The sequence below is a fragment of the Liolophura sinensis genome, chromosome 7 (genome assembly GCF_032854445.1).
Source record: "Liolophura sinensis isolate JHLJ2023 chromosome 7, CUHK_Ljap_v2, whole genome shotgun sequence".
NCBI lineage: Eukaryota > Metazoa > Mollusca > Polyplacophora > Chitonida > Chitonidae > Liolophura > Liolophura sinensis.
This window is the reverse complement of record NC_088301.1, coordinates 14,710,989-14,737,842: the sequence shown is the minus strand read 5'-3', so window position 1 is coordinate 14,737,842 and position 26,854 is coordinate 14,710,989. Positions and strand designations below refer to the sequence as shown.

General features: G+C 39.1%; 1 protein-coding gene across 1 annotated transcript in view; it reads left to right on the top strand.

Annotated features, from left to right (window-relative positions):
• Positions 1-25,056, top strand: part of LOC135470669 (uncharacterized) — an 86,313-nt gene extending 61,257 nt beyond the window's left edge. The window contains exons 25-26 of the mRNA XM_064749704.1: positions 8,478-8,686; positions 23,752-25,056. Of these exons, the coding sequence (XP_064605774.1) occupies positions 8,478-8,683 (206 nt within the window). The 3' untranslated portion in view covers positions 8,684-8,686; positions 23,752-25,056. The remainder of the gene's footprint in view (positions 1-8,477; positions 8,687-23,751) is intronic.
• The last annotated feature ends 1,798 nt before the right edge of the window (positions 25,057-26,854 follow it).

Sequence of the window (26,854 nt, the reverse complement as noted above, 5' to 3'; positions counted from 1 at the left end):
TGTTATTTCCAGTTTATGGCAGCCAGCGGGCTTCAAAGGTGCAAGGGTCTCCGTTTCAGACATATGATTGCAGCCTATATTTACTGTGCGTTTTGCTGAGATTTGTTTGGCATGGATTACAGCCAAGCTTATTCAATTGCTGAGTCACTATGCTACATGCCGAAACAGGCAAATGTCCTGATTCTGTGAAACTTTATATAGAATTCCTCATTAAATTTAAGTGGTTAACGCTGCCTTTTGTTCTACTGCAATAATAAAAGAATGGGTATACATCAATGTATTTGACGTTACTTTCAAGCCATGTATTTTAACTCGTTATATCTGGGTGTTTAAGAAATTTTGCAGTTGTAATTTATGTATTTTGGTTACTTTTCGGCATGAATAGAGTACCGACTTTCGTTTATTCTAAACGGTTTAAAGTGGCTGTAAAATACGTACATTGCCATCACACTTCTGTACTTTCTAAATCTACCTATAAATGAGATGTCAATATATAATGACGGTCTCCGTCGCGTGGAGTTAGTGAGTGCTTGGTGTCTAACGAAGGACTTAACAAGGAGTCCTTAGAGTGCATGTAATGTGCCTCCTTGTTGCAGGACGGATTTCCACCGGTCTTATCCAGTGCTGCTTCACGGAGACGACTTACCGAAGGCAAATAAGCCGCCTCACCCGAGCCATTATACTGATACGCGTCAACTAGTGATTACACTTTCCCTGAATACTGAACGCCAAGCAAGGAAGCTACAACCTCCTGTTTTAAGGTCTTAAGTGTGACCCTACCCTGGATTGACCCTGGATCTACCGCCCCACGAAGCGGACGCTCTGGCAGCTGAGCCATTGGAGCTGGTCTCTCGGGTTGTGTGGTCTTTATCTTTTCCGAAGATCAAGAACATTCCTAAATGTTATATGCAGGATGAAAATGACTTACGGGACGTAAAGACTGTACAGGACTGCCTTGCTCACCTTTCATGAGAACAATGTTGAAGGTATATCCAAACTGCATTGTACCTAATATGAGGTGTATTTGTTTTACATAAATGTATATTGGCAATTTTGTCCAAAATAAAAAAAAACATGAAATAAAGGTTTGATCCTAGGTCTGTTCGACTTTTGGTGTAATAGGTGAAATGTAATAACACGACATTAATCTGATATATTACATCTCACTGTGAAGATGAACAGATAGTTCATCTTTGTATATAAATGATAATTGTTAATAAGATATTTAATTCACTCAAAAAATTAATCTGTTCATTTTAACAGAAGTCAGTTGTCTGAGTGATGCTAGAATGTATTCTGCGATTGCAGGCGATTATTCTGTTAAAAAGTTATAAACTTATTAGCATGTATTTTCAGTATCGCATAGTCGTTAAGTAAATAAATAGTATATATGTGGTATAAGACCTGCGAACATATACTGAAAACATAAGTATTTGTGGTGGTAACGGTAGCCATTTCTGTATAGGCGACGCTTTACCAAACACGTCATATACCAGGTCTTTGATCTTGTGTTAAGAAGCGTAACTATGGAAGGCGTGAATGAGAGGAAACGATGCCAGGTGAAGTCGGTGCGTAATTCCCTGTGCAAGGCTGTGATCTGATAGAATCACATGCGGTTGAAAACAAAGCCATGTGTTCGTTTATCATTCATTCAAGCACGCTGAGTTTAATTTTTTTCATAGAATAGTAATGTGACCAATCCTTCATTGCATGTGCTGTCTAAAATGAAAACATTAGGATAGAGCTTTGATCAATCTTTCATTGCATTTCTGCTAATAAAACACTTCACAGTCAAACTATATCGGAACTTTTCTGTCACTTCCTCCTTGACAAGTGTCCTTCAGCCAGCGACTCTCGTTGGTTGCTATTAGCTGTATAGCTGCGTGTAAAACGTTTTTAAGGCGACCTCTCATGAGTGACAAAGGTATCAAATTTATTATGCCCATTTCGAAAACGTTTTTCTTGCTCAGGAGTGTGTGTACATAAAACTAGTGTCACAGTTGGTAGGGAGAATCGATCAGTTGATTGAAATCGATGATATCTTGATACGACTTCTCAGATACGATACATTCAGATCTCTTAATATGAACGAGTTTGAATAACGTACACAACAGACATTTGGGCTTCTCTATACATACCGCATTTGCCGACGTTCAAGTTTCTAAATAAAAGGTTGCGATCTCTCCATACATCACATGCAGGGTTGTATTTGTATATCAAGTATACGTTCGAACGAACTTCTGAATTCGTCTTAAGTCAAGTGAGAAAACGAAGTATAGACCCTGTATCTCAATATAGGTGACGTGTGCCTGATCTCAGTCAAATTTAGAACTGGAACGAATTTGTAGTTCGAATAGATTGTGTTGTAACTTCGGCTCAGATTATTGTGAATTATGTAAACATCATTTAAATATGTATACGCGGTAGTGTATTTGATAAATACAATTTGTACGCGAATATATACTATATGTGTATATATATATATATATATATATATATATATATATATATATATATATATATATATATATGGTTGACGCACAGATTGCACAGAAGGTCTACGATTGAGCGTTTATCCGCTTGTATAACACGCACCAAATGACACACATATAACCTCAAGAGGGCTCAGTCAAACGGTGTATACGGATGGCTTTTATCAATGATTTGGGCTCGTAATAAATCAGACAAACACTAATTAAAACCGACAAGCGCAGCCAGCGTACAAGTGAGAGCAATCAATGAAAGGTAAAACAGCACAAACTTCGACTGGATGCATTTATTACAGGTCTGAGTGCCCGCCTGAGGCTTTCTGCATTAACACACCAACGTGGGAAAAGCCACTGCTATACAGCAATCAGCACCAAACAAACGTTTTCTCTTGTTTTTTTTATTTTGTGTTTTTTTTTTTTTGTTTTTTTTTTTCAGAATGGTAATTTGCTGGCAAAGTTGGATTGAAATGATCCAGCGTGAATGAGTCCTTGCACGAATGATCAAACAGTTGTAACTCTCCAAAAATAATCAGCTTTCCCATTGGTGAGATCCTGTTTTTTTGGTTCCCAATCGTATGATGTGGTCAGGGACAATTTGCATAATTCTCCACGAATGTTTCAGGTCTATATGTATAGGATGGTATGTAATGTGATAAGGAGTGTGCTGAGGTGTTATTCTAATCTAAACCTATAATCACATGACTTGCGCTGAATGGAATATGCAATACAAGTAATATTAAGAGGTAAGTCGGAAGGTCTGTCACCAGCCTGCGGATGGGCGTGGGTTTCCCCCGGGCTCTGCCCGGTTTCCTCCCACCAAAATGCTGGCCACCGTCGTATAAGTGAAATGTTCTTAAGTACGGCGTAAAACGCCAATCAAATAAATAAATAAATAATATTAAGAGAATATTTATAAGCATTCTGTTCATGGCTGCAGATGAGATAGTTCCCAGAAAAGTCTCCGGAGTGTGACGGACAGAGCCGCGGTTACACCGAGTGTTCCCTATAAATAGGCTGGTTATGTCAGAGTAATTGAAAGCATCCAATTAGCAAAGATGTGCACCGTTTGCGAAACTTTTCTTCAGCTGCTTAGTATTCATGCATGTGATGTCCTAATTCAAGCGTTTTCACTGAGAGACTTTAATACTTTACATTTCCCACGAATAATGAAAGGACGTATAAATAAATAAAAAACTAAGATTTCAGGCTCAGTTTGAATGATTATAAAGAAATTTTGTTTCCCGTTTACCAACCACAGGTAATTGCACACAAAAATTCCGTTCAAAATTTTTGACTTTATAGATGTGTGCCTAAAACAACAGTTCAACAAGATCTTAATTATCAGAGAATATTAACTGTCTTCGGCTACTGGCGAATAAAGGAAATGTCCCACTTAAAACATGGCCACGTTCATCACTTGCGCCAGTGAGAATATTTTCTTTTAAACCACCTGGTTAATATTTTTCTACAATAAATCTGCATATATTGTGTATATGAACTGTTAGTTTATATGAAATATTAGATTTGTCTATCCTCGCCAACCACCCCCACCCCCCACCCCCGGTTCTGCCCGATTACCTCCCAACATGATACCATCGTATAAGTGAAATACTCTTGAATACGGCTTAAAACACCAATGAAATAAATAAACCAATTTGTTGTTGTTGTTCTTGTTGTTTATCACATTCTGGTGTGATGAAATCAAATGCCCACTCTGCTACATTCGATTGAATTGAACCTTGTCAACTTCATAATTCATTGTAATTTTTAATTTTGTGCTCATTTGTTTCTAACTGACTTTTAGTTTTGCCTAGAATTAGTTATGATGAAACTCTACATAGGAATTGTTCTGCCAATAGAGCTCGTCAAATCTACGCGTCGAAACATTCGTGTAACAACCAAGAAGGACGTTCCGAGTCAATAATCGCAAGACCAATTCCCAAAACAACGTTTGACTCAAGCTTCCAAAGAAATAAGAAAGTATATGAAGTTTCTCACTTTAGGTTAGGGAGATCATGTTTTCTCTCCATGCAAGTAATATTAATCTTTATCAAGAGAAACTATATATGCGCCAGAACTGTGGAAAATCATGGAAGAGAAATCTGTCGTCGACCAAAATCGACATTGTTATAGTTCTTACACAGTTATGTATGTAGACAATTGAATCTTCAACTAAATAAACTTATGTTAAGTTTACTTTGTGTTCTTCATTGACAGTTTGTATAGGTTTTGTCAAATCGTATTTTGATCGCCTATATATGGAAAAATTAATACGTATGATGAAGGCTCTTCAGGCAGGTCCCGGGACGACCATCTCTACATCTACTTCACCGACTGCTCCAGGTTAACGGTTGTCCCGAAGCGTTATAGCCAGACAGGTATAGAGTTCCGAAGAGTTGGTCATCAGCCGCTACCTGCCATCAGCAAATACTGAATTTGGGGGGCGATTGTTAGAAGTTTACTGACTGTCACGATTGTTTAGATTTTCTGGGGCTACCGGGCTTTAGTTATCGAGAAAATCACGTAGCACTTGAGGTTTGCCAGGGCTTTAATTGGATACCTTATATCGATGTACACAGATAACTATGGGCACGCCGTTGATGGTCTCCTCTCGCGCTACCGTCTCATTCGACAAGGCGCTTCGCGTTCGCCGTCAACCGACAATTATTATGCCCGTGTTAAGTTATCTGCGCCAACATCTGACACAATGAAAGTTTTTAGTTTGTCAAGCGTGAGATGTCTTTCCGTTTAATTTCCCCACCAGCTTCTGACACCAAATAAACCGCTATGTTGGTGGGCATCAGTTTTATCACACCTGTACACTTGAGTATACCTGTGAAAGAGTCGATAACAAAAGTTAAACCGGTTTTTATGATGTTGCAGAAAATTATGCCTCACATGGATGAGACTGTAACGCAACGAACGAGGGAAGTTTTTCCTATTTTTCTTTGTTTGGTCTTCTGTATCGTCATAAACCATACAGTTTATGACTTTGCAGATGACACATTTCATGTGGCTGTTTACTGGCTGGTGTAAACTGTTGCAAATCGGACGTCTGCAAGCATGATACTGACCACACCTGTGCTTTGCAAAAGATGTTATACAGGTATATAATGGTCATTAGTTTCCTTTACCACATACCATAGCATGGAATATGCTCAAGGGCTCAACAGTCACAGATGAAAGAGGTTTATTTTATCTTTGGTCGATTCCTGGTCGTTTAACGGCGCATTCCGGCGCATAGAACGCTGTGTCCAGTAAAGGATAGGATCATAGTGTTATACATACAGTTGTATCTATAGATCCTTATAGTCGAGAACATCGACGGTGTTCCGTCCTAGTTTTGTACTTTATATACTTTCGTAGTTCTTTGGTGGCTTGTGTCAGATGTCGTTTTTGGGAATTGGTCGTGGGATTATTGACCTAAGAGTCCATATTTATTTATTTATTTGATTGGTATTTTACGCCGTGCTCAAGAATATTTCACTTATACGACGGCGGCAAGCATATATGGTGGGAAGAAACTAGGCACAGCCAGGGCAAACCCACGACGGTTCTCAGGTTGCTGGGAGAAAGCCAACATGAGTTGGACTTGAACTCACAGCGACCGCATTGGTCAGAGGCATTTAGGTGACGCCGTGCTGGTGTGCTTATCCTCTCGGTCACTGCCTCTAAGCGTCCGTACAGGTTGACGGCTGGTGTACGAGTGTTGGTTTAGACGCATAGGCTCATACACTAATTCTTTATGCGCTAGCAATGGTACTTTATATCTAACCATTAGTTCTTCATCTCTGAGCCATATTGCATTATTTTGGAACTTAATGTTAAAATGGTATAAGGACAGCTTACCTGCTGATCTCTGTCACAGTTAATTCATACTTGCGTCGAAGATAATGCAAATTGTAGCGTGATTTTTCTTTGTTGTTTTTTTACTCTGGCAGTTTACAGTGTTCTTAAGACGTACATAATAGTTTGCCTGAATTACATCTTCACTTGCGGTTTTGAAGTGTTTATATTATTAAGATGCCACTATTCTGACCTTAACATTGGCACCATTTGATTATGTTGAGGCTGTCTGTGTATCTTCGCATAATAACGAAGGCCACTTTCTCCACGAGTCAACTGTCTCCCGGGCAGACTGCCAGTTTGTCCACATCCTTGTACACGCTCAATTTTTAGGCCTAGATGCGAATTTACAAGAAAATAGATAAATCATTTCAATGCTACAGTTTGACTGCCCCAGACGAAGGTCTTGACAATTGAAACAGTTTGATTTTTATTTAGATATTTGTCACATTATTGCTTTTGTCTAATGAAAATGCAGCGTTCGATGGTTCTGCAATTTTGAGACATACGTACATATATTTTATGGCTGTAGCGGGTTGCGGATCTCGAGACGATTGGGTTAACTTGTCGTAAAGTGACAGGGATTCGCTCTTTCCATACAAACTTACGCATGTGGTTTAAACTGCAAGTCCTAATATGAGGACTGTACTATCATGACTAGTATAATTCGGATTGTTCTGCATAGCCCAGAATATTCTGAAATAGAGCTGCGTGTTTCAAGATCGGGTTGATTGTTAAAATAATGTCAAAAAATGATCTTAGCTTTATCTTCCAAAGATTCAGGTTTTCGGTTTCACATCAGCTTACAAGAATATTTAAACATCTAAAAGTTTTGTTCTCTCTTTTTCTGCGTTCATGACAGATGACACGTGTAATTCTTGGGATATACTTGGCTTTCCCAAGTTCTATATATTTCTAATAATATCGCTTAAATGGTTTTGATCTTTTGCCATCCTTGGATCGTACAACGTTCAGATTCACTGCAGATAATCGTCATTGGATAATACTATAGTATTACTGACCAATCCATAGCTGTTTTTCTCTGTGTTGGATGAACTAATTTTAAAAAAGAGCCGAGGAAGCGCTTGCCTGTTTTGTGGTTTTACCTTGTTGCGGTTAAAAGGCGAGTAACAGCCGAGGCAATTTGATTCAGTTAAATGGCCTGTTAGATTATTGCAAAAAGCCGCTGTGACAGCGGGCTTATTTCCTGTGATCAGCGGCGTGCCGTGGTTTTGCCGTCTTACTCGCTGTTCTCTGCGCCATTAATTGATATGGCCTGTGGTGACAATTTGGCAAACGTCGGAAATGCTAACAAATGCTGTCGCTCCTCACCGTTTGCGACAGCGTGTGATGTGTACGTTTTTTTACGGATCAAATGCGGTGCGTTGTTTTTCTGATCGGTTTTTAAAAATTTTTTGGTCACTGGCGGGCATGAGCCTCTTGATTTCATGCTGGTCTCTATTCGCACTAATGTTTATTGAACTTATCGATGTTATCTGCTATATATGTGACTTGTCGTTTCATTTGCTCTCCATAAAGTTAATATCCTCTCATGTCGGATGCGCATCTGGTATATACCTTCAGAAGAGCATTGTCTAGCGTTAATAGACCGGAAGATACCCTGAGTATATTATGTGTCCCCGGCCTCAGAATCCATTTGAAGTTTATTTCTGACACCTTATCTCAATGTAAGGCGTAAACTAAATAAAAATATCTGTTTGCAGAACACAAAACTGGCTTAGGGGACTGAAAACAAACACCATGCCCGTAGTGCACATATTTTAAAATTGCTTGATATAAAAACTATCACCATACCGGAATTTTTGAATTGCTACGACTTAAATGAATTTGTTATTTATGACGAGCACTTCTAACGGGAAATTTGTCACTTTGTTTTCGTTTGATGGGTGTCTTTTTTCTCATTCGGAAAATTTAATACCTTTAAATTTTCGTAAATCTGCGTTGTCTGTATTTTGGCTTCAACAAAAAATGCCTCTTTTAGGAAAAATGTCTGTAAAAATTATTAAGATCGTTTTGACAAACAATGGTTTGGAAATATGCCCAGCTATCATCTGTAATATTCTAATATTGGAATGTTATTATGTCAATCAAAAATATTAACCAAGAAATGTTCTTTTCCAGATGGTATGGACAAGGTCAACCTTTTCGTGTACCCAAGACTATGCTTAATCTACTGGAGCGATCATCACAAGGCGGCTTTCTACCCTCCACTGGAGGGGACTGATTACACTGAGGCTTACCAGTTTACCAAGGAAGGGATTGTGGACTTCGCCAAAGCCGTTGTTAAATCCCCTAATATGTTCATGGTAGCTACGGAACATTTTTAAAAGGTATATGATATTTTACATGCACTTTAAAAACCTTTATGTGTTTTTTAAATTTATTTTATGGGTGTTTTACTTTGTAAAATGTGTTGTCATGAAATATTTGGAAACTTCTCAAATTAATAGATTATGTCGTTTACATAAGCCAAATAGAAATGGCAAGTGATAAAGCGATGAATTTTATTACCATACTATTGCTATAGATCCAAAGCGATTTTAATAATTTTACTTCAACGCAAATATTCTTGTAGGTAATTTTCTCTTTTCGAAAAAAAAACAAAACAAAACAGGTAAATGTATACGTGCATCTTGATTTAGCCTTAGATAATGTCTGCCTGCTTGGATGTATATGCTTCTGTGAAGGTTTAACCATAGCTATATTGGACTGATCTGAAGCATCAGTGACTAATTAAAGAGTTGAGCCGTTGACGGTTGATCTTGGCACTGCTTATGGCGGCCTTGGACCGTATGGTGCGTTAGGTAACCCCGAAGCCCGTGTGTGTTTTCCCTCCGAGTGGAAATCATAACACTAGAGTAACACGAGATGTCTGCGCCTTTTAAAGGACATAGTAGACTCCTTGAAATCCTTTTCTGTCAACTGATGTGGATATTTCATTGTTTTGTTCTCGACTCTCGCTTGTCATTACGCTCACTCGTGCTGGTAATTGCTCTGTAATGATGGGGGCCATAAGACGCTTATTCTTAAGGGTATCGGTTAATGAGCTCTTATCTGGAAAATTGCCCTGAAATAAAAGCAGGCTGATGTACGTCCAGGTGGGCAACATTGGATACCGCTGTTTGATGGGTGTTTACAATCAGCCGAGACTAGTATTTCCTGGTTTTTAATGTCACCCCAAACTTGTAATCACTCGGGGTTTCAAAACCAAGACGATTGTTATCAGCTATTCGGTGTCCCGGATGAAGCTTGAGTGAGCCCGCATCTTTCAATTGCCGTAACGGAGGCTTTGTTATTGCTGAATTCAGCCCCAGTCCGCTTGATGTCGCACAAATTCCTCTGTTATTCTGCTGTGTAATTTGAGGCTCCTTGCCATTGTGTCGTTCAAAAAAGGGATTGGACTAGACGTTTGTTTTGTAGGGTTTTATATTCTGTGTAGACGTTCAAACTCCTCGTTCAAGCAGATTCTACATTATAGTGGTAAAAGCATACCGTTGATCGACAGGTTGGTAGTGGACGCGAAATAACAAAAAAAAAATCACCATATGATGAATTACGCTCCGATATATGCAAAGTACATGTAGCTGCCATTTTTGAGTGTTCATTTTGGAGGATAGATGTGATTATCCTTGCAAACATGTTTGAAAGTACTATTGAGAAATATCGCGTTAATACAAAACATATAGCCTTTGAACCCGTTTCCTGAAAAATTTCTTTGGGCCAAAAAATAGACGGTTATTGTTTTAGCCATCCATACAGACGCTCAGTGACACCTCAGAAAATTCATCCACTTAGAATCACCAACTCCTGGTTGAAAATCTGTCTGAAACAATGTGGGTATTAAACGTGCCTAATTGGTTTTGTTTTTACCCATTTCAACAGCAGCGGCGAAAGGGATTCTCCCATGATGGTTTTAACTATATAAAGGAAGGGTTCAACCCATCGGCTTCGCACTTGCATGTCTGATGTGTTGCTGAGGAGGCAGGAAACTGCAGTGTAAAGTATTCTAAAAACTACTTTTTGTATGTAAGCAAATTAGGCATTGATGACCCCCACACAATTTTCACTGCCCTATACATATACTTTATTTAGCTGTGGAATGAATACTAGTACTATACGAAGTAGAGGCATGTCCTTTACACCGTGTGACATATATGATAAATTTCTAATGGACAGTGCACTAGGTCCTTAGGAATAATAACTGTAGCAAGGTATATGACATACCTCCCTCATTGGCCCATATTAACATGCATATTACAGATTATCTCTCACAACGAAATCCACTGTGCGATCCTAGGAAATCTTTATTCTCTCTGTGGGGACTGCATTAATTAACTGTTGTCTGTACTCTCAGCTACCTAGAGGAATTAATAAACGAGGAAGTTAGATAGTTATATATTCATGAACGCGCATGCTTTTGACATAAGATTTTTCTTGACATATGCATGTATATAGGGGTGCATTAAGGTATGAGGCGATATATTGTACCATATAGGCTGTGTTTAATGAAACAGTACGCTGCCCGGTTGTTCAAAACTGTGTTTAGATTTAATACCAGGTTTAACTTTAAAAGTTTTCGGCTTTTATTACCTAATGTTAGCTAATACACTTTTGTACAACCGTGCCTCAGATCGTGAAATGTTCCGATAACTCGCGGCTTACGCTCATGTAAAGGTGACTAAATTGTATATGACGATCTTTAATTTGGTCATTTATCTTTAATGCATCTAAAGAGTAGAAATCATCTATCGCAAATGTCGGGATTCAACAAGAGTCGGCCTTTTAACGTGCAAACAAACGTAAAAGGTGCAGTAAAGGTATGGTCATGGTCCCTTGTCCCATATTGTGTGACTTTCTATAGCTTGCCGAGGTTGTCTGGCATGGCACAATGACACAGACGTCAGGGACCAAGATAAATGTCACAATACTTTATATCTTCTAACATTTGTGGCTGCTTTCATTTTTATTTTTCATTCTGTAATTTGTATAGCGCCACAGCTAATAACCAAAATCTTTGTAGTTAGTGAACTTCAAATTGAGAAACGAAAGGTTGAAATCTAGAACATGACAAAACCATTCCGTCGCCTTGGACTGTATAAATGCAGTTGTTCCAGGTAAATATATGTAAGGGATTTCACCTTTGCTGTATAAATAGTTGATACATGAACACACTTATCAGTTTCTCTGACATCATTAATGACGTAAACGAAACCCTGGCGTCGGAAGTAATCGTTTGTTCCCGTGATAGGCCGAAGGTTACATAATAATACAATGTTAGTATTCCCTGAAATTTATAGAAGCCTTTGGATTGAAAGCTACATCATTTGGCAGACAGTTGAAGCACAGTGTAGAATAATGGAGATTACTATCGATGCTTTCTCAGAGGATCCATATATTTAGGATCTAGTCGATGCAGATTTCGCTCTCCCGTTAACCACAAAATTAAGCTGTATAGTTAAACCGCTATGGGTACGTCTGGTTCGGCCTTAATTGGCTGTTGGCACTGAGGTGATTAGACTGTGTGTGAAGTTGCCGAGGCTATATTTCTAACTCTCGGCAAATCGCGTACCAAGTGATACTTTACGGTAACCGGATAAGCGCGTTCAAACGTCACTCTGTAACCTCTGACACAGGAGCAAGGACTATACAGTCAGCTATCCGTCATAGCAACGAGATTTCGGGGTTAATAGGCTAAAATGAATTCCCTTACTGCCAAATCACTTTGTCCAATTATCCCGTCTGTAATTAATTAAACATTTCCAATGCGTCTATCTTCTTATGGAGGCATTTGGCTGCAAGTCGTGATCCGTCTCCGGTGCTGGCGATTTCCTCTCTCTTGTGTCGAGGGCTTTGTATCAGTGGGGGAGAAAAATAATTGACGATATCGGGGCCTGATAGAACAGACCTGTCAACGTGCGCGGCTGTCACGTCTTTCTCCTTCGAAGCTGTCGTCTTATCACGTTATTCTGGATAAAATCTATTTGTCTATGAGGATAATGTTTATTTTGCTTTCCTGACAGGACACTGTAAAACCAGGTTTCTTCATCAGCATTCAGCTCGAACATTTCATCTCCCCTGCACGTGCTGTGCTTCTTTTATGTAATGTTTTGTTGAAGCGGCATGACCTTATATATAGGTATTACTGATGTAACACAATTACTAATTCATTGTCTTGGGATTTTATTCTACTTCGAATTAAGAAAATAATGTGTCAGGAATACTTCATCAAACGCGGCCACTCAAAGTTTATTAAATTCTATCGAGAGTATAACGCTCTGGTTGGCTTAGTCCGAGGTTAGGGGCTGTATAAGCATTTATATTTATTTCATCAGCTTTCCGCTTTTATAAACTGTTGCAATCAAAGAGAGACCTAGAGATCTATATTTGTAGTCGATCTGGAAATTATTAACGGATTCACGCTCTTGCCTGCATGCAGCATTGAAAACTGTTCACTTCCTCTCTCTTACATATCATCAGCTTATATATTATTTGTATATTATTTCTTTGGGAACTGGTTTTAGGCTGTTTTGAAAATAGGTCTTGGGACTGTATGGTTTATGATTGGTATACGAACGTCGGATTCAGTTTCATGTTTTGCCACAAGGCTTGACTTGATATATCTAAATTGGCGCCCAAGCAGAAACGCTTAGGCAGTTCATATCATGGAGTAACTTGATCCTTCAATTCCAATATCCAAGCGAAGGAGCATTTAGTCCTCGTGGAAATCGGTTACGTTGGACTTTGGACTTCTAGCATAAATTTGCATTACAGTATCACAGCTGTTGCGTTGTTCCCAAAAACGGGGTGTGAAATTTATGCCTGCAGCACTAGATAAAAGGGAGGTGGAAATCCGTCCTGCAACAAGGAGGCACATTACATTCACTCTAAGGACTCTTTCGTCGTCATATGACTGAAAAATTGTTAGCTACGACGTTAAACCCCCAAGCGCTCACTCACTCACTCAATTTATGCCCGTAAACGTTTAGATGTATTTTATTGCACACCAGATTTATATTTAAGGAGGTAATATAACATGTATGATATAATGAAAGTCATAGGCCCCATACTGCCTAGTCGAACAGTTGCTCAGTCGTACAGTTGCCCGGTCGAGCAGTTGCTCAGTCGTACAGTTGCTCTGTCGAACAGTCACCCAGTCGTACAGTTGCTCTGTCGAACAGTCACCGAGTCGTACAGTTGCTCTGTCGAACAGTCACCCAGTCGTACAGTTGCTCTGTCGAACAGTCACCCAGTCGTACAGTTGCTCTGTCGAACAGTCACCCAGTCGTACAGTTGCTCGGTCAGACCTAATGTTGCCTCAGAATTCTCCGCTAAACAAGATATGCCACGTGAACACAACATCGTAATTCGACGCCTGTACGATGACATGGGCCGGTTTCACAAAACTTCCTCAGTAAACCTTTATCTAAGTCAAGCATGTTTCTCAACACGTTAGAAGCACAGTATAATGGTGCTTAAGCGAAACACTGGTGCTAAAGTGACAAAAATGTGTTAGTATACTTCAAACTGGGATTAAGTCTATCATAATCTCAGCTTAATAATGCCAGGACACACGATCGAGGTGAGAGTTCAAACCCGGCCTTCGGCACGGAATTAGTAGATTATACACTGCCTGTGGGGCAGTGGTGACAACTAGACGGCACTCGTTTGCCTTTATCTTGCACAATACGTTATGCACATGTGGGGAAAGTTCGTCAGTAAGTTGCTGTAAGTGGGTGGTTTACTCCAAGCAGTTCAGCCTCTTTCATCCATCGTGTGAATATTGTATATAAGGAAATAACTAAAGAAATAATCCAAGGTGACCCTTAGTTACGCTAGTTAAGTTGCAAAACAGCTTTTCATGACAGTCCTGTGTCTTGTTTAAGTTTGAACCCGGAATTTGATAATGATCCTACGGCATAAAAATTACAAATTGCAGAACTCCATGATCTTAATGTCGGTTAGGCATGCAGAGAGCTGTGTTATATACTTTGTTGTTATGTACCGTGACTCGGTAGTTGTACCGTATGCATATTTTTCCGCGTTTACAGTTCTTTGAGTTTTCTGCATAGCTTCTTGAGGTTTAGGCATTTGTAAAGTCTGACCCGATTCAAGTTCAGTGGTCTGACAGTGGTATATACACTTTATGTATACACGTTTGTCATATCGTTCCGTCTGACCACAGGAATTTTTCTCACGTCACTGTACAAGGAACAAGCAAAGTTAGTAGCCTGTAGCACGAACCAGGTCACCTCAATAGGACGCCTGTAGTACTACTGTGGGGGAGTATCGCTGGTTATTTTTAGCCCTCAATATAAGGCGAGCAGTTTTCGGATCCGGGCCCCATTCTCGGCCTAGCCGCACTCGTGTAGACATCGCTGTAGATTATGGACAGTTGAACAACACTGCACACCATCTGTAAATCAGTGGCGTGTTTTCCTCGCCACGGCTCAAGGTTTCGGCCTAATGACTGCCACTTGTTGCTGCCCCCGTCCATCACTTACACCCACCTACAGTACAGTCACGCTTTAATATGCCATAGCACCCGTACTACCAGCAGATGGTTTTAGAAGTAGATCTTCTCTAAAGAAATTGTTGTTTACTGTATGACGAAGCATTTTATTCCGATAAGTAATTAACTTTGTATGCGGATATATCTTTTGGTCTAAAAACTATCAATGCACAGGGGTTTTTTTAAATTGATATTTATAGACAACCAGAATCACCAGATAATCTCGTCTAACGAGCATTACACTTTGGCGGCGCAAGGACGCCACCAGCTCAAAATGTACAGTACAAATTTCATTTTGTAAGTTCGCACTGAGTGAACATCAATTAATTAGAGTGAACTCTTGGTTAAAACATCGCCTTAACACAAGTTAATTTATCATTCCTTTATGAAAAAGTATGTGGGTTATACTGTCTTAGTTAAGTGTCTGTTATGCATTTCTTTAACAGAGCATTTCTTGAAATATTTAACTAAGGTTGTAAACTTTTACAGCATTTGCCTACCTAGAGATTTAGGTGCTACTAACTTTGCGAATGGTTTAGGATTTGGATTTCTAGCAATGATATTTAATTTACACGATTGCACTTTTCAGGTCTGCATGCAGCGAATAGTACATCTACAAATTTATGAATTTTCAGTTTTCTAGACTTACATAGTTTGGCTGCAGGTGATTCAACTTTAAGTAATTTTTAAGAAACTTAAAAATTGAAAATTTCATTTATGGAAACGACGATGCGTGATAAGAGAATTCTTCACCACGCATTTGTATTACCTGATATATAGAACAATATATAGTGTGTCGATTTACTGACGCGCGCCGCACAGTAAAGCTGGAAGTTCCGGTGCATTGTGGCGTAATATATAACATCAGGTCATATATGCATTCACTGTGTTGACGGACACAGATTACGTACCCTGTTCACAGCGAACCCTTCTTTAGCGCGTCAGAACTAACGTCAGCTGCACAAAGAATGAAACTGATTCTAGATTTTTCTGAAGGACTGCTAGATATTTGGTGTCTTGAGGATTGTTTTAACGTTCTTCCCCACGTTACTTGTAGACACTATTTGAAGTTAGTTCAGAATTGCTTCGGGTCGACAGAGACAGGGTGTAGCTCAATGTGGTTAGAAAGGGAATAACGAATACGGGATTAAAACACTTGCTGGATTGAAGTATACACAACGTGCTGGAGTATGTAACATCTTTGACGCGATATGCTATCTACTTATACTCTTTTTCTTTGTTGTCATTAGACACTTGACTAATTCGTCCATGTCGCTCCTTTTTCTGAAATTCGATGTGCACGTTTCTAGAGTTTCTAGTTTTATTGATTAAAACTGTCTCTGCATTAAGACACGAAAGTGCGTGCTCTACGGGGTGAATGAAAAACCTTGTTGTCGAATTAATATGGCCTCTTTAAGCATCTTCTGCGGGTTCCAGGGAGTAAAATGACGTTTTGTTTTCATTTACAGTGTTGTAGATTATAGATGTATTGCCTACGATCTTTGTTGGGTTTGCGTATCTTTATCTCTATGATGTACATATGGTGCAGTATGTTGGTATACTGACTCACCCGTGATTAAATAGTTGCTAGCAAACATGCATAGCAATAGTACAGTAGTTGTCGTTTTTAAATTTCCTGGGTATACAGTAATATTCTTAATAATTTAATATTCTAATATTCTCACAGTCAACTAAACAAGTTTTCATTGATAACTGGAATAATATTTGAGACAGTCGTGGGTAGTTTAGTTTTACCAGAGTTGCTTTAGTTTATGGTCGTTCTCATTATAGGCTTGAACGCATGTGCATAATTTCATGTCGTTGGATATAGTATAGGGCAGTGTTGTGAAGTCTATATTGCATTCCAGTTCTTTCTTCTTATATAAAGTTTTAATATCCGCCGTGTAAATTTAAAGCTGACAACAATTCAGTTCAGACCTACCTGTTAAATTGATTGGGATATATGTGCATGCGTTATTTGGGTTTGTGATAAGTGACATTAAGTTGTTTACTTTGAATTGCGCAGTGGCTGTGAAGGCTAATATGTCATTGATATCAAAAGCATTGTAACCCACTAGTGTTTGCTGAACACTTAGGGGGCCCTTGTTAAAATTTATAGATTAAAAGCACTCTCTATCTGGTATTGCGAATCGGGTTGAATTAATATGGCAGGAGATGCATCATGCGTAGGTGGCGAATATGTTCAGTGGGAAACTTTTATGAATTTATGACAGGTTGACTATACCCTTACACTGTAACATGCCCTTTTTGGAAAAGGCGAACTCCTGGGAAAGTTTTTCTTTTAGTGGTCTCGCCATATTCAGGGCTGTTGGCCGTATTTCCCCGGACCAGTGAAACAGGCCTCTGATAAACACGGTGACCTACATTGCCCGTGCGTTGCACCATGTGTCACAATCTAAGTCTGTTTTCACTTTTCTCTGTTTATGTGCTCCGTTTATAGAATTGGCTGGGACCATTTTCTCCATGCCAAGGATCTCACGAGTCCAGCATGTTAATGTTTTTTGTTCTGTTGTTGGACTTGAACAAAGAAAGATTTTAGTTTTTTTTTTTCTTCACATGGTATGAGTCTAGGTACTCTTTCTTGAATTAAACAATTAAACAGTATGTCGGACATCTATATTCGCACGTTTGGGACAGTTTAGATATGTTCCTTCCAACAATACTCCCCCATAGTCCGGGAACAAAGTCACTGCTGTGCTTTTGATTATAGGTTCTCAAATATTTGGTGGACATTAGCTAATCTCAGCTTGACCGGCCAGGTAGCCCATGTGGCTAAAGCTTGCTCGGTTCTGCTCTTGACCTGACCAGGTTAAAGGCTACGCTCTATTTTCTAGGTCACTGGCGTTTGCAATCCGGACACAATAGACTGGGGTAAAATTGACATGGAATTCTTTAAAGAAGTCGCAAGCCCGCCAAAAGCTGCCTGGCTTCGTGGAAATTAGGCGGGGGGAAAGTTGGCGGTGAGCCAAACGTGACCCAAGACGTGCTGACAGCTTGAGACATACACACAAGAGCCAAACAGAAAACAAAAAAAACCCAGCATAGCCTACATTGTACAACTTTGTCGTTACAACAGCATGTCTGCGCTGCTTCCCGCTGTTTCTGTAATTTGCTGAACAGGAAATGAACCTGCATCTGCAAGAAATCAGAAAATCCACCATATAACATTCGACTTCATATCAAATTTATCTGTGATGGTTGTGGCGCTTACGTATTAGATGTCATTAATTTGTTTCAGTACCTGCTAAGTGTATTATGATTGTGTGACTGAAATTGTAGAGAGCATCAACAACAGTAAACATTCGTTGTATGCGTGGATAAAGCTAAACTAGATTTAAGTCACAGGTAATGTACAAACACGTGGTGTGTCAGTGTGTCCGAAAGAACATCTGTTTGTTTTATTCTGTTTTGTCCTTTTTGGCGTTATTGGTTTAATCTTAGCCTGGGCTAATCAACTTTATGTTGTGTTTATCAACTTGTATTATTCTGTTTTTGTTTTGTTTTGTTTGTATTTTTAAGTTGGTTGACGGACGGTATTGTTACTCTGCATGCCGTGTTTTATGTTTGCAACGATGCACATGCACGTATTATTGATGAAACCACGAGAGGCATACATATGTTTCAGAAGCTTGCCCCGGATATTGTAGGCCTATTAGTATGAGAGTAATGCAGTGGTATAAATCTGCTGCGTTTTTGGCATATTCTTGATATGCTAATAGAGCGCTGTGTGGTTCCATACCTTTCAAGCTCAACTTTTACCTCCTTTATAACGTTATACCCACATACACAACGTCTTACCCATAAACCCTGCAAACGGAACAAAAGTAACCTAGTTCGGGGAGAGAGTAGGCTTCATCCGATATAGGACTGGAGAGACGGTAAACATTAGTCTGGGAGCTCTATTTTTGCCGTAGCGAGACACAATGTACTACAAACATAGCAGCAACATTGAATGCATGACAAGTATAGTTGTTGTAGGCTGGAATGTCAAAGTTCACCAGACCCAGGCTGTGCAGGCTCGCCGTTGCCCTACAGCAGTTGAGTTCAATTAAATTTGTGCCCTGGATTTTAGGTGCAAATATTAGATGGCTTGACTATAGCATTTACATAGATTCACCAAGCTTTCTATAGACACGGCTGTATTTACCCTGGTACGTATATCCAGATCCTAATCCCTGAATTATTGGACAGGTCCGTGAGAATCTCTTAAACTCTTCCCCAACGTCACGTATGAGAATGCACGCGCACACATCTACCACTGTGTTGAAATTATCATACATAGGGGGTGACGTATTATCCCTGACCAAGTGATCGTCTCACCCGAATTCCTGCATTGTCAAAAGATTAACACTAATTGATCTATTTATTTTATTTCATTGTTGTTTAATTCCATGCGCAAGAATTGTTCACTTACTTGGTGGAGGCCAGTTATGCCGTGGATGGGACAAGCAGGCTTAAAACCACCGACCTTTGGCAAAAACACTCACTACTTTGCGGTTTCTCCCAAAGATTAAATCATATTTGTCGAGGGTTGGGGGCCCTTTCGTGTTTTGAACGAGAAAATGATAACTTTCTGTGATGTTATAGCTGTGATGATACACTTTTGGTTTTTAATAAACTTTGGTTCACGTGAGTCATTAAACGTCAACCAATGTGTATTCATTCTGCTCTTTTTATAATGCGAAGTGGTGCCAATAATGCCCTAGGGGTGACTTGTACGTAGCGATGCCTGACTGAACAAAACTGTTTGAGTGTTATGGAAACGACTAAGCTGAGCCACTGTCTGGCTAGCCACACTATTATTGTGCAGGATGGCAGCTATAATATCACCATATCATTGATTTCATACTATTACACCATGTCATCCATTAACGAAGTGTTAATTAATTTGGTGTGCTCAGCGGCATAAGACTGGTGTGTGATCAAGCATGCTTAAATTCATGGCATTAATTCTAGGGACAGATGAAATCTAATTGATGTGTCTGTTATATCAGTTACTCCAGTTAACACACTCTCAATGCTTTGTAAAAACAAAATGGCGAAGTAAATAAATATCAAAACACACATACATTGTAACCGTATGCATTGATCTTGTTTTTTTCATTTGTCGTGGTAAGCAACCTTGGCGAAGACAGTGGCCGTGTTTTCCTCCTGAAATCTGAGTAATAGATTAACATTTGTGACAAGAATCAGGTATATGCATACAATTGTATTTTGGCGCTTAATGTGAACGAAAAGAAAAAGAGTTGGTATATAATGGGTGACGGGATCTACAGTTAAAATGGACATGTCAGGTATATACCTGGGTTTCAATATACCTGGATTTCAAAAGTGCTGTATCCAAGAGAAGGGCACGTATTCATTTTAGTCATTAGGTGTCGGTTCAGACATTCATGTACCACGTTCAACGAAAACCTCCAAAGAACTAAGACAGCATATAACGTGTTCAATTAAGGCTGAAGAAGCAGTCAACAGTTTTCAATGATGCCGGAAAGAGGCAAAGAATGTTTCAGGCAAATAAATTTAATCAGTATCCAAATCGTTCACAATGGTAGTTGTAAAAGTTCTTAATCAAAACAGGTATTTAAGCTGCGCTTCACTTGAAATTCTTTGTACATCTAGCGTGAACATTTTATTGAACATGATATACATCTGGCCCCTATCCTCGATATCGCAACGTTCTAACCTTTGGTTTCAAACAAGGCTATATAGTCCCTTGTATACGCGTACACCCATTTGTATTAGTGTTAGTGGGTAATAGACTTCTGCTTTCCTTACTCGGAACACACAAGCGTAATTCTGTGTTGACCAAAGAATCCTTGCACACTGGTGTGGAAAATATTTCTCGAAGGTTGTTACCGACCTGGTTTCAGAGACAGTGTAGTTACAAGACCTAATACTAAGTTGTCTTGAATAACACGTATAAATGTGCTAATGCTTCTTTTCCTATATGCTCTCTGCGTGTTTTATCACACACGATTCTCTTAAAAAATACAAAACTTGTTAGATCGCCTTCGGATCGATGTGTCTTTTTTTTGTTGTTTTTTTTTTCACACCACTATCTGAAGGATTTCCTCCACTGTCCTTTGAAGACGGCATAAATATACAGAGTGCTGTCGTGTATTGCCTCAGCATGAGCAGAACCCTGTTTTTTCACGTATGTCTATTGTCTATAGTCGTATGTTTGAGAGAGTTTTTCCCTGGCGCGTTTGAATTGAAGGTAAAACGAAGACCGTTATTCGCTATGTATTTCTCCACCAAGGACGGAGATATGGTTTGATATACCACAATCCCCAAGGCTACCAAATCATTCAACAACCAGGGCCTTTTTTTCACAGCTGCCTCTGGCTGTCTCTCTGACATTGGCGTTTGTTAGCTCTGCACACACAGCCTCGATTCCCTGACAAGTCCATGTGTGAATAACTTTGATTCGTATTTGGCATTCAGATGTTTACTCACCAAATATATAGCAAGCCTTCACTTAATTGAAGTTTCAAGTAGGTGTTTGTAGCCCGTGAGGCGCGCAGTAATGTCAGAGAATAGCATAGGATATATGGTTAAAATGTTACAGTTTAATAGCCTTAATTAAGACACTTGATCTAACTTTGGGTGGTTTGAGGTTTTATTTCAGCCCAATGTTGAGCTCATTAAGTCCAAAATCTAGATCACCTTCAAAGTATTGCCATGGTCTTAAGAATCCCAGGTATTTTCTCTTTGTTGGACATTTCAAATGCCTAAAAGGCTGCTACATGTGTTAGATTTCTCTAGGTGGATTAGAGGGAGATGTTTCGGATGGCGTGTCCAGCGATGGGCACTCTGGCGGAAGGCTCTTTATGTATGACTGACCTTCAGCCTCTCGTTCTGGCCTTGACCTCAACTGACCAAGCTTTCCTTGACAGACTCTTATTCTCTCTCAGACGCAATTTATACTCAGATATCCAAACCACACTTGCTTCTTTTATCTAACAGAAAATACGGTCGAATTTGAGTATTAAACATTTGTTGTGAACACATTTAAACGAATTCTGTTGTGTTTCAACGTATTTTGCGTCTAAGGTTAAACACAGCTGCTTTGTAGTTAGGGTAATATCCAATATTGGGTCCGAGATCTCAAAATTTGTAAGATGTGAAAACCAGTAAATCTTCGAGGCCTTGAGATTAGATACATTATGCAACGCCAAGTAATACACTTTCACATTTTTGTACTTGTTTTCCTTTTGTTTGTTTTTTTTCTTAATCTAAATGTTTATAAGCAGCCGATAAAGAGGACCAGCATACATTGATTATAATACGTTGACAGTGGCTTATTTTACGAAGCACAAAGGGCCCTACATATACATGATGCATGCATAAGGCAGAAGGGGCCTTATTGACGACGATTCCCAGATTGCTGCTTGTGTCCACTGCATCCCCAAGATGTCAACCTACCTCATTACGTTCGCACATTTGCAGTGACGCGATTTTTATCTGACCCTTGCGGACCCTAACCTTCCCTCCTCGTCAGGCACCCCATATTTCTATGCCCACTTCATTACGTTCCCAGATTTGCATAGAGGACACTGCATTCCACAAATTGCTATCTAGCCCATCACTTATACCCTAGATTTCTACTTACTTCATTACGTTCCCAGATTTCTACTTACTTCATTACGTTCGCAGATTTCTACTTACTTCAGTATGTTCCCAGATTTCTACTTACTTCATTGCCATTCCAGATTTCTACTTACCACATCACCTTCTTAGATTTCTACTTACTTCATTACCTTCTATTTATGTCATTACGTTCCCAAATTTCTACCTATACTTCATCACGTTCCCAGATTTCTGCCTGTGCTTCACCAGGTTCCCAGATTTCTACCTATACTTCATCACGTTCCCAGATTTCTACCTATACTTCATCACGTTCCCAGATTTCTACCTATACTTCATCACGTTCCCAGATTTCTACCTATACTTCATCACGTTCCCAGATTTCTACCTATACTTCATCACGTTCCCAGATTTCTACCTATACTTCATCACGTTCCCAGATTTCTACCTATACTTCATCAGGTTCCCAGATTTCTACCTATACTTCATCACGTTCCCAGATTTCTACCTATACTTCATCACGTTCCCACATTTGTGGTGGTCCCTCTACATTTTTACCTGATCGATAACGTCACGCATATTTCTTCATTTAGCTTCCCATATGTTTTCTGGTTCTTTGAGATTGTCATTTAACGTGTGTTTGTGGATCACTTTGTTTCTGATGGTGTATTCATAGTTGTTTCCGCGAAATATCATCCTTTCTCTTACTGCTTCGTATAAGGTTGTTTTCTTTGCGAATATTGTCACAAAAGGGATTTGGGGATATAATTAGTGCAATGCGAAATCCCGCTTCTCAAAGTGAATTTTCTTTAAAATGATGGCTCAGAATTCTGAATACGAGTGTCTCTCGATGCGAATATTTTCTTTAAAGTGTGATGTAGCCTTACGTGAATTTCGTTACCTATTTTGTGTCTAAATTTGGGTGTGTAATACGATGCATGGAGGCTATGAACTGAATATGGTAACGATATAATGTGCTTGATCTTGACGCCATTTGTTTTATTTGTCGTTTAGAGCAAAGGCTCAACATTGTTACGATATGAAAACTTGTCGAAAGATTTAGGGCTTTTAATTCAATATGAAACGCGTTTTGTGTCCTTCCGCAATTTTCGAATGAGGAAATAAGCGAGGCGGTTGCGGCATGGGAGAAGCGCTATTTCAGATGGAAGTGTGGAAAGTGTTGCCTTACAGGTTTACTTTGCGATAGATATTTCTTGAGCGTTTACCATGCCGATGATAATCGTTTTCCTTTGTTTCTTTTTCTTTCATTGTTAGCCTTTGCCGGCGGTGTCGAGGTGTGTATTGTTCACTATGTCGTTTGGAGTGTCTTCACGGGCTCCCCGTTCGGCCTAGGAATTCCTCACCTTGAAGATGGCCTGCTCTGTATTTGGCGATCATGCCAGAGACTTTAAACAGAGCCCAATAAACACAGCGAGAAAACAAAAACCAGAGACTGGAAAGAGCCGGTGAGCATACACCCTCCACAGATGATGCAAAAGTTACTCTTCAGCATGTCTTTCTACCTGACCGTGTATTTAACTTTGTTTGTTTTTGAATTTGTGTGTACACACACAAGGAACGGGCGATCGCTTTGATACAGAATATCTAAACAAGATGTATCCCAATCATTCCCTTGAATCTGATTAAGAGGAATAGCTCATTGTATTTATGAACACGTTTCTACATGGTGAATGTTAAAAAGTAACATAAAACATGTTGCTTTGCTCCCATGGTGAAGGATAACTTTCACTGTAGATGTGATTTGGACATGGTTTATATCTAAAAAGAACCCTCTCCTTTATGTATGTATATGTACGAATTAAGTATTTATATTATAATACTCAGAAGTAACACTACCCACCCACCCCATTAATGTTTATTGTCTTGGGTAATATTTTAAGGAAGAAAAAAAAAGTTGTATGTAAAAGTATTATTCGTGAATATGTGCCCCCTTTCCACGGTTTGTATCAGAATACGTTACTATAGTCAAAAGTTGCTTTACGTCAGGAGATTTGTCAGGTACCTGGTCAAGGGTGGTTTCTCCCGGTTTCCGCTCTCTTGTATCCACACGTACACCTGACCACCGATATATGAGGGATACAGTCTTTATATACAGCATGTGAGTTTCTCTTCGAATATTATTTATTCAGAGCTTTACTTAATCTGTATTCACGTTTGTGTATATTACTTATATACTCTTTGTGATTATATCCGTTTTACTGAGCATGTAAATGGGTCTTGTTCCTGTCGGTATTCATTGAACTGAACTGTGAAATTTACCCCAAGCAAATAACTATAGGTCAACTTCCATCCTGTTTGTAATACATCCGTGTATTGATTTATTTGGAAACTCTTTTGCTTCCCACTTCCAGTGTAGTGCAAAGAAATACCTGTCTAATCTCATTTTATATCATTAGAGCTGTATTGAAAAGGGTTTTACATTATTGTGAAACATTTACATTGTGAAACAATTGTGACATTCAGATCTCGAAAGAGTGTATATTATATATCATGTATATTTTGTGTATTTTCAGCAGTATCTGTGTTGCTTTTTGTAATATTTACTATTTACATTTTGTCAAGAGGATAATAAAAATTACCATTTTCTATCACTTGAAGATGTTTCTGTGTCCCTTAATTGAAGATATAACATGATATTCTTAAAAGAAAAGACATTAGACCAAATATATATATGTATCGATGAAGCATCTCAATTGAAATGCGTACATTTTCATTTTTGTGTTTTATAGCCGGAATATCGCACCTCGATGTAAGTAAAAACGCCTACATCGAAAAAATGGAAAGTACTTCCGTGTTATCGATTTTGACCAATCAGGCGCGAGTTATTTCAATCACTTGACAACATATCTGTTTCAATTGTGACCTAACAGGATCTCATTGTTGTTAGTTTGCCATTTTGCCAAAAGGTAGGATACGTGTTACGCCATATTGTTTTTCCGCTTTTGTAATATATGGCGTATCCCATGGTCCAGTTAGAATTTCAGGTTATAAATTGGTTTTTGAAGTTAGTAAGCATGTCTGAAAAGTACAGCTGCGATAGTTTAGGCTTGTTTTAAGGCCTCCTCGTCTGAAATAACTAATGTTATTATATGTCTTTCCTTTTGAAGTTCGGTACACAATTGGTGTGTTCTGTAGAAAAGGATAGCACCTTGTTTTTTTGCGGATGGTCGTGGGTTTCCCCCAGGCTCTTCCCGGTTTCCTTCCACCCTAATGCTGGTCGCCGTCGTATAAGTGAAATATTCTTGAGTACCGCGTAAAACACCATTCAAATAAATAAATAAATATTCCTTACTTTTTCCATTCTGCTGTCACGCAATGCTTTAGGGAAAAGATTGGATCCGTGTCATATTCCACCGAGCGATTTTTCACTTTAGTCAAAATTAAAAAATTCGGTCCAAATGTTTGTATAGATAACAAGCGTAATTCACGCTGGGGGGTGGGGGGAGGGGGGTACTTATTAAAACATTAAATTCAACAATTTTGTTTTTAATTGTGTCCATTAGGATCAAAATAAAGCCTATCAATACCTTCACATTACTTTCAAATTTCGATTTCAGTCCAAATTTTTTTTTATAGCTTCCATCATTGTACATTGCACCGCCATGTATTGACCAAAGAATGTCCGGTCCACAAACAAGATAACCGGGTTCAAGACCGTGGCTTGACGCAAAAATGATATATATGCCTTGTCAGCATACTTTGAGGCGTCATGTCGGGCATCTTTGGCATGGCGATCCAGTGAGGCAGCACAGTAAAAATACCGGAATTTGAACTGGTATGCTGCATGAAGACACTGCTTCGTTACAGTACATAATCACAGTACATAACCAGTTTCTAAAATAATCGATGGAACCATTTCTGAACATGTTCCAAAAATATGTAAACTTGTCTCAAGTAAAAGTATCATAAGTCTGATAGATGATGAGAAAGAACAGCCCTGGTGTTAGCAGGGAATGCTCTAACATTGTTCTTACATCCGGCGCGAGGGAATGTTCAAGCATTGATCTTCTTTCATCGAGATGGCGCTTATTTGAATAGGGCTATTAGGATATACATGAATATCTAAACTGTTTTTGGCCTGCTTAATAAGAATGGACATTGAGCTGGAAATTGGATTTGGAATATGTACATAGCTGAATCTTTAGTGATCATTCCCCTGACTGACATTTAACTAGCTTCATTTCAGCCAACATTTTAGGTCTGTATGTGTTGCTTTGCGTTTTGGGTGAGAATGTTCAGACCTGACGATTGCTGAGATTCTTTGTGTTCACCCATCCAGTGGATAAACTGGACACCTTATAGTCACTTAACATTTGAATCATTAAAGTTTTGTTGGCGACACAATTCGAAACACACG